General features: G+C 33.5%; 2 protein-coding genes across 3 annotated transcripts; one reads left to right on the forward strand and one right to left on the reverse strand.

Moving 5' to 3' along the window:
• Positions 1 to 513: 513 nt before the first annotated feature.
• On the reverse strand, positions 514 to 4,744 carry LOC107188367 (tyrosine-protein phosphatase corkscrew). 2 transcript variants are annotated; one of them, XM_015576642.1, is made up of 12 exons: positions 4,601 to 4,744; positions 3,804 to 3,926; positions 3,437 to 3,631; positions 3,119 to 3,281; positions 2,885 to 2,997; positions 2,470 to 2,741; positions 2,315 to 2,394; positions 1,922 to 2,104; positions 1,681 to 1,857; positions 1,181 to 1,397; positions 834 to 985; positions 514 to 741 (listed from the first exon to the last, which is right to left on the reverse strand). In XM_015576642.1, exons 1-12 carry the CDS (start codon positions 4,612 to 4,614, stop codon positions 574 to 576), a joined length of 1,857 nt encoding a protein of 618 aa, XP_015432128.1. In that variant the 5' UTR covers positions 4,615 to 4,744; the 3' UTR covers positions 514 to 573. The 2 variants fall into 2 exon arrangements, with proteins under 2 accessions (XP_015432128.1, XP_015432129.1); XM_015576643.1 differs by lacking the exon at positions 4,601 to 4,744 and adding an exon at positions 4,481 to 4,507.
• Positions 4,745 to 5,737: 993 nt separating this feature from the next.
• On the forward strand, positions 5,738 to 8,551 carry LOC107188463 (putative uncharacterized protein DDB_G0282133). Its single transcript, XM_015576756.1, has 5 exons — positions 5,738 to 5,778; positions 5,883 to 6,222; positions 6,300 to 7,085; positions 7,168 to 8,333; positions 8,407 to 8,551. The coding sequence occupies exons 1-5, from the start codon at positions 5,738 to 5,740 to the stop codon at positions 8,549 to 8,551; spliced, it is 2,478 nt and encodes an 825-aa protein (XP_015432242.1).
• Positions 8,552 to 8,859: the final 308 nt, after the last annotated feature.

Consider the following 8,859-nt stretch of genomic DNA (forward strand, 5'->3'; position numbering starts at 1 on the left):
ACACCCGAAACCTAAGAAACCTTCCGGAAATTCGTTGCATATTTGGGAAAACATTTAACCTGTCAAAGAAGCTTTTCTACTATTGTTCTCTATAAATAAGCATGAAGAACGATCATCTGTATTCAGATAAGTTTTTTATCTACTTACTATTTGATGTAATACAGATAGCAAACTACCGGCATAAAAGCAGTTACATTTGTAGTATATTTGAAATAATAATTGTTATTGAGACTTTGTGTTCAAATGTTCTGGAATAGAACTGCAATTAAATTGCCATAAAAATATCCTTCATTTTTCTATAATACAATTTTCAATTTTAAAACGTTTCTAATTACTCTAAGTATTTAACTATAAAATGTTGGAATTATAATCTTTCATTTTATGTATACTATTTTGTTTTTACGTCTTTATGAACATGCAGCGAGCAATGTTCACAGCTTTATAATTAAAACTGTGCACTGCATATATAGATAAGAAATAATATCCAAGCTTTTAAAACCACGTGTGGTGAGAGTAACAAAGCCTCTTTTCTGCTTTTCAAAGATCTCATTGATTGGCCGACATTAATGGTAATTACTTTGGCCTCAAACTACTGACAGGAGTAGGTAATGTGAAATGTGCTGAAGCTGAAAGGGTTGTTGTAGTACACGTAGGGACAGATATATCGCCCATATTTGTAGTAGCGTTTGTTTCACTTTTATAACGAATATTAGTATACTCTCTGCCTAAGTGAAGAGACTTCTGTAACAATAACGGCAAATTAAAGGATAAATAGATGAGTAAAGATTTCTGATAACTATGTAATATACACAAAATAATTCTCGTGTAATTACCTGCTCTGCCTGCATCCGTTGTGATACAGTTTCAATATAATGTAATACAGCGAGATAAACAAACTTATACTGTGCTTCTGTTTGAACCATTCCTGATCTTTGTGAACGTACTCTTTGAATTGTTCTTTGAATATCGATTTCACAATCCAAGCCTGGAAATGGAATGCATATCACGGATTACAAAAAATGTCTACAATTCTTCATAAAATTATATCGTACACAGAAAGCACATTTAGCTGCAGTCTCCATAAACGAGAACGATTTTCCAAGTTTGTGATTGACACCAAGAAAAAAACCATAAAAAAGCGCGGAAAAAAGTAGTGTAGCGTGAGTGAAGTTTAAATTACCATGCCGTTTGATTTGATCGAGGATCATATCGATAACAATAAATGTTCCAGTTCTACCAATTCCTGCACTACAGTGTACAAGAATTGGTCCTATACTAGGTACGTTTTGACCATTTGAAGTAAGAGACGCAGCAATTGATTCTTGTCTCGCGTTAACGTCGTGAAGAAAGTTTAATACGCATCCAGGATCTGATGGAACGCCGTGATCTGGCCATGCCTATAAAATTAACATAATTAACACAGTTCACTTAACTTTACAGAACTGAACAACCTATTACAATGAAGAGCAACATTGTAAACGCCTCTAAACCAAGAGAGTTATTATCACTACTCGTATTACTCAATACACATTGTCGAACTTTGCGGAAGAAGCAGCTAACAGGATTAGTTTTACTAAAATAAGTAGCATCCAAATTTGAAACATTAGTCTTAACAATATTTTTTCGTTAGCGAAGCCAACAATATTGTCCTTTACCGCATTAAAAGTGACAATTAATTACTTGAAAATGGTAATGGTAAATCCTTCTAGACTCTGCGAAACATGGTTTGTTCCCATGTAACAGAAATTCCCGCAATGTATAGTCTGCCGTTGAAGTGCGAGACAAGGCACGTACTTCCCATTCAGCGCCATACTTTGTAAATTCACCTTCTTCCGGCCAATAACGAGCACATTTATTCTAAAAAGTACATGTATATAGCATTATAATACAATTCCGATGTTCACTTATTCGAGCAACATACTTTTCCCCTTTCCATTTCTTTGGTGGTCATCACTATTACTCTTGTATTTTCTTGATATACCATCTGCCAGAAGTCTGGTATCGTATTCGGCAGGCAACCTTGAGTCGCGATGTAACATTTATTAAATGCACCAGCATCTCCAGTAGTGCTAATTACGCTAGGCTGTCCGTCTGTTTCTTCGTTCTAAAAATATTTGCGCATGAACAGGTTTCTGACACGTGTGTACGTGTCAGATAAATATTAACCGTTTGAGTGTCAGACAGCACGATCCGTGTTGCACACTTTCCGGGTCGAAAAGTGGCCTTGGAACTAATTTACTGTTTGACAATTCTCGACTGCATTCCTACAGATATACGTGACACTCGAACGGTTAAATAATGCGGACAGATTTACCTTAATATAATTAGCATTAATGTAGTCGGCTCCAGGAATATTTGGATCGACGTCTTTTAAGCGCACTCTCGTATGATCAACTACAAAATCATTATTTTTAACGTTTATGCATATCGATGATTAAAGGATAACAGAAACATTAGAGAATATCTTACATGGTAAGATATTTTTGTATCGGTTCTTCGCGCGATTCTCCGGGCGTAAACCTTCTTTCCGGGAAAACAAGTGACGACATTCTAATTGTTGCAGTGACTCAAATTCTTCCCAGAAACCAGCTTTTCCTTTACCACGCCCTGCTCCAGCTTCGTTGCTAACGATAGCTCCGTTCCAACATAACCACCCGTTCGAACAGCCATTTTCTTTATGCAATTGCCTCACTCTGCTTTCAATGCCACTAGCATTTATACGAGTAGCGTTAAAAGGTTGCCTTGATAAACAGGAGACAAATATATATACATATATATATATAGAAAAACATACATATAAATATATAGAACAAATACGCATATAGACAAATGTGCATCTTGTTATATACATGTACGCGATTTAACATGTTTGTATAGTTCCTACCTCAAATGGACAACACTTCCACTTGTTTCGACCATTGGATTACGTTTGTAATGTTCTATCAGATCACTTAGACTATCAAACTTATCACCTCCTCCAACATCATATTTATTGTCCTATAACATTTGTTACTTTTCAATACCGAAATATTGTATGTTCGAATTGCAATTTACAATTATATTGAAAGATGTATATTAAAGGTGATATAAGTGACATAAAATAGAAAATGTAATTAACCTGAGATCGTATTATAACATGTGTAACACGATCGTCTGTGCGCACGGATAATACAAAGTCGCCAGGTTTACTTTGGGATTCACGAACCAGAAACGATCCATTTTTACCTCGCTCCAGCATTAAACGTTCTGCCTCTTTAGCTGATAAATGGCCATGGAACCACCTTTACCCATATTTTACTATTAACACATACCATGCTATATGCGTGCAATTTGAAGTAACAGTCACAAGAAAAAAATGTTCCGATGCATGACAGAACTTATTATTATGATTATCCTGAAACGATAGCTGCACATGTTGTTTCGGATAAATGAATACCTTTCGGTTGTTGGATCCGCACAGTTCAGAGGATATTTTAGTTCAATAATTTCGCCGTTTTTTTCACGCAATTGCCCTCCGTTTTCCATATAAAATTGCACAAGTTCAGACAGCGTCGCAAACTTTTCACCACCATAAAGATCATAGAAATCTCCTGTATTTTGTATTTTAATATGAGTCACTTCACCATTCCGTCTGAGAATACCAAAAAAAGATATGCAGTGTTATTACTTTTGAGAAACATTTTACCACTGTTCATTAAAATTAACATGAAACAGTTAATAGCCTCTTCTTGTGATTTAATACTTTTACAAGAATGTTTACAGTTATTCAAGAAGATAATTTACACGATATATTATGCATTTACCTCACAGATAATGTAAAATCACCAGGGTTGGATGAGCTTGGACGTGCTAGAAATGAACTATCATAACCTCGTTCCATTAATAAACGTTCTGCTTCTAAACCCGAAATATTGGGATGAAACCATCTGTAACAAATGTTATGTTATTACCATTATCATTTTAGAAAGCTGTAGTAAAGAATTAATTATATAATATAAACACTGTTCTATAGATATTGTTGATTCAAGTAACAGCATACAAATAACTCAAGTCATTTTTTCTTATCTAAAAAGGTAAGGCATTGGAAATGCAATTTAAAATGCTATGGACAAGATAGAAAATATAAGTATTTCAAGATAGTGAAGAATACTCTTACTTAAATTATTGGCTACAATATATTCAATTTGCTCATGAAAACAGAAATAATGAAACTAAAACAATGACGATTATGATAATAATGTACTGTGTTTTCGAAAGTACAAAATGATAATTCACTGTGTAATACAATTAGAAGTTCCACAGAAATAAATTAACATTTACATTCCATCTTGTGAAGTTTGCAGAGTTAATTAAACGAGGAGTGTAAATTCCATGCCCGGAAATATCTATGGAAGACATCTACATAAATTGGAATTGTTCGATCCATTTTTGAACATTAAAAATTCAGCGTTGTTAAACGATTTAAGTGCGCATACGTTACCTCTGAGTGAGCTTTAACTAATCCGCGGCTACACTGATAAATAAGTAGGCCTGTTCATCGGAACGTCCGTGAATTATGATAATTACATATTTTTTATGCAAGTACAAAAACGTGCCTCACCTGCGAGATGCCATGTCGTGAATCCAACTATGACCACCTGGTTATTAATAATTCATAACGATTTATCAATACCCGTGGCAGTAATTCGCAATTGTAATTGCCATCAACTCAACACTAACTGCACACCGCCACGGTCTTTGACATATTCACTTTGCACGAAAACAAAAAAAAACAGAAAGCGCTAAAAGGATTCTAGCATGAATCTTTGGTCTATAGAGAAGATACCTTTCTCTAATGGACTGGCCAACTAAACTTAATGCTGGTTTCATAAAACGTCTTACGTGTGAGTTAAGTGCAGCGACCGTTACATGGAGATATTTTTGAACAATAATAGCAGAACATTTTACTAAATTTCAATGATAACATAAAATTTGTAAAAATTCGATTCATGCTATGATATGAATAGATTATCTTTCTCAGTGTGAATACATAAACACATAATACAGGTTGCTATTTAATTTTTTGAGCGGCTCATAACGTTGTACCACACATGTAACGTAAAGAGTACTAGCTGGTACTAGTGAGTGTTAAATGGTGTTAAATGGTGTTAAACCCCAGAAAAAGATTTATCGTGATGTGATTCTAAAATTAACTATTATACATACAACTTTTTGTATGTATAAAACATACTGTGTGTTAATATATACGTGTATAATTGTAACCATGCAGCATGCCCTGCAATGAAACAATAGTTTTATGTCAAATATATTTTAAGTTAAGAATGTACGCATATACATCATACATGTGACTGTATCAGACTGTATAGTTCATTGATATATTAATATATGCAGGAGGCAAATGATTTGAATGTTTCGTACAATTGTTAAATTACATTCTATTTATTATTTCCTGCCGATGTACTTGAAATTGTAAGACATACCTCATACAATTTAATTAGAAAATGTGGATATAGTTATCATAACAATGTTAGATGAGCATACTCATGTAAACAACACAGTAAATGTTTAGAAATTAATTATTTAAGGTAATAATTAATTATAAAAATTTGCAAATTTCTGGAAAGGGTTTAATACATTCTTGATGACACAGGGAATGGGACTATGCCGCATTCTATTCATAAAGTAGATGACTGATTAATAAAATTGTGTAAAGCTGTAATAAAACAATAGCAAGAAAATGACAGAAGAAAAGAAAAAATTACCAACAAATGCATTAACGTGAGTTTGTCATGTATATAATGATTTATTATATTCTAATGGATATTGGAGGTATTCAAAATATTGGGTAGCTCAAAAATATTTCAAGATTTAATGTTTTGCAGGGCAGAAGAACTATTGCAAAATAAAGGTCTTAAGTACAAAGCTTGGAATGAATACGAAAGATCTGCTGAAACTCTTCCAAAGATTGGAATGAAGCAATTTGAGCCTGACAATTCTTGGTTACAAAATATGCAAATTGAAAAGGGCATTAAGTCCCATAAAAATTTAATAGCTGTAGAAAGAGTAGATCGTATTTCTCAATTGGCAAGTGCTGAATGGTTACCTCTGCAGAAAAGAGCTAGAGTAAAAAAGTTCACTGGTGTAGATTGGGGTAATTTTGGCCTGGAAAAAAATTGTGTCCTATATTTATTGCCAGAAGAAGCACTGTTTCTTCTAGAAACTGTATGTTATTAGTATAGCAAAAATTGGATCGTTATTTAACATGGTATGGAAAAAAGTAAGACACTATTCTGTTTTAGAACTGTTTGGAACTTACTTGGAATGATGTACCATTGTCCATTCAGCAAGCTTATGAACTTTTAATCGATAATGTTGAGTGCACAATAGAAGAATACAGAGTTTACAGTCATTTAGTACGTTACGGTTATCGTATACAGCGTTTTATTTATGACTTGGACAAAAACATAAAGAATGATGAAAGCAGCAATACCAAGCGTAAGGTTATCGTTGAACCTGAAAATGGTCTTTGGAAACAGTCTAGTACTTGTACAAATATAGAGAATAGAAACTCTGTCAGCGATCAGCAGAATATTCATATAGATACTAATAATTCCATAGAAATTCATCAGGAGGTAACTGAACTTCAAGATATACCAGATGATGTACATAAAGTTGTAAATGATCTTGTTTCTAGAGTAGAAAATATTGAAATTGTGAAAAATGAAATGGAAGATTGTGCATTGTTAGACACTGATGTGCAAACAGAAAATACAAATCATGATAAAAAGAAGCGAAATTCCAAGGTGGAAATAATATCAGAGGAAACTTTACTAGGTAATATTAAAATTGTTACAGATTCTAAAAATAATTGTACAAAAGGAAATACTTCAGCTGCTGATTGGCGGTCAGCGCGTATACAACGGAATGTCAAGTTGTTACCTAAAAGAATTGATAAAGCTTTGTTACCGACTCCTGATGTCTCAGTGCTTGATTCTAGTACTACACGTTTTGAGCACATCTCAAGAAAACACAAAGCATCTTCGCCAGTCAGAGAAGAATTACAAAATAAAAGATCAAAGCAAGAGGTAAAATATGTAATACGTACGATCAACAAATTTTTAATATTGATAAATCAATGCTAACTTAACGTGTAAATTCTTCGATTAGGTCATAGAACTCTCCGACGATGAAATTGAAGAAGTACCGAAGCCAAAGTCGCGTATGGATCTCTTAAACTTAATTCCAAATACTGCATCTAAACCCATTGTTACAGTGAAAATTTCAAGAGGTTACATACCGCATAGCATAAAGCCCTATAAAAATGTATATCATTACGAAAATGGAAAATTAAAAAATTCACAGGAAATAGATAACAGAACAACAGAATCTGATGGAAACGGAGAAAATTTAAATAATAATACAAATAGGAATACCATTGGTTACAATAACGCGTCAATGAGTCATAATATCAGGAGTACGCATGTTGCTACACTGAATCACAATTTAGGAACAAATATACAGAATGTCTTTATGCAGCAGAATTATTACTCTATGGAAGGCAGACAGTATGCAAACTTTAATTCTAATTATATGTACGGTAATAGAATGCCGTTTCCGTACAGCCAGAATTCATTTTGGCACCAAAGGAACACCATATTTCAAAATGTATTTGTAGCTCTTGGAAATCATGGTGCAGCTTTTCAGAACAGATTCATGTCGGTGCAGATGAATAATTTCTCAATACCAAATACGAGCAACAACATGACCAGAAGTTTTCTTACCCGAAATCAGTTGTATGATAATTTTCAACAGAACTTTATGCCCCTACGAAAATTGTATGACCATAAAATTATAGAAAATATGTCGTATCATTGCAGCGTTGCTAGAACCGTATCCCAACCGGAGCCTCGCCAAAGGTACTGGCCACGTCATTCGTCATTCAATCATTACAAACATTCGAACGTCCCGAATCGTAATAATGAATTCAGTCAGTCAGCATTTAAAGTACTGTCAGGAGCATCTTCCTGGTCAGAATTAAAAGCTAAATGGCGTGACGAAAAAACGATTACTATCGACGACGAAGATACGCGCAAAGATGAAGAATGCGATGAAATACAAGTAGTTGGACGATTGAGAAGCCCACTGATTGGATCAAAGAGTGTAAATACTCTCGAGGAAGTTTTTAGTAAGCTTAAAATAATTAAGACTGCACCCGAGAAGACTGTAAGAAGGAAGAAGAATAGACACAGAATATCCTACAATGTTTATTCTAATATACAAAATTATAGAAAAGCAAATCCTGGTCCTCCGCTCTACCGAATAGTTGTAATAAAGTAATTGAAATTTTGTATATTAACAAACTACATTCCGATTATGTGAATTTCAATGTTTTCCGTTTTATTTCAGGCAAGATGATCCATTTTTACAACCAATTGAATTGCATCGTTTGGTACAAGATGCGAACCATTCACAGATAATCATAGCCTGTGTCTCAATGACAATTTCATACATTCAACCGGGATTTGTATCTATACCCAATAATTTAACATAACTAAAATAAAATATTTAAGTGCATTTATTAGGTCCATTCCATCTAATTATTTAAATGTATTATATTTGTGAGACTGTTTCACTGAACTACAATTTCGTATCAACTGATTATGTATCAATTCAATTTATGAATTTTCGACACATTATGGTCGCCTGTTTTATGTTGACATGAATATGTTTATATAACAAAAAAAAGTTAAACTACCTAATATTTAAGAATTATGCAATAAACGATATCGGCAGAATTACTAAATTAATTGTTTGATACAGGATAGGAATTTTAGGAATAATGCATCAGATATTACACAA

This window comes from Dufourea novaeangliae, unplaced genomic scaffold (genome assembly GCF_001272555.1).
Source record: "Dufourea novaeangliae isolate 0120121106 unplaced genomic scaffold, ASM127255v1 scaffold124, whole genome shotgun sequence".
Taxonomy (NCBI): Eukaryota; Metazoa; Arthropoda; class Insecta; order Hymenoptera; family Halictidae; genus Dufourea; species Dufourea novaeangliae.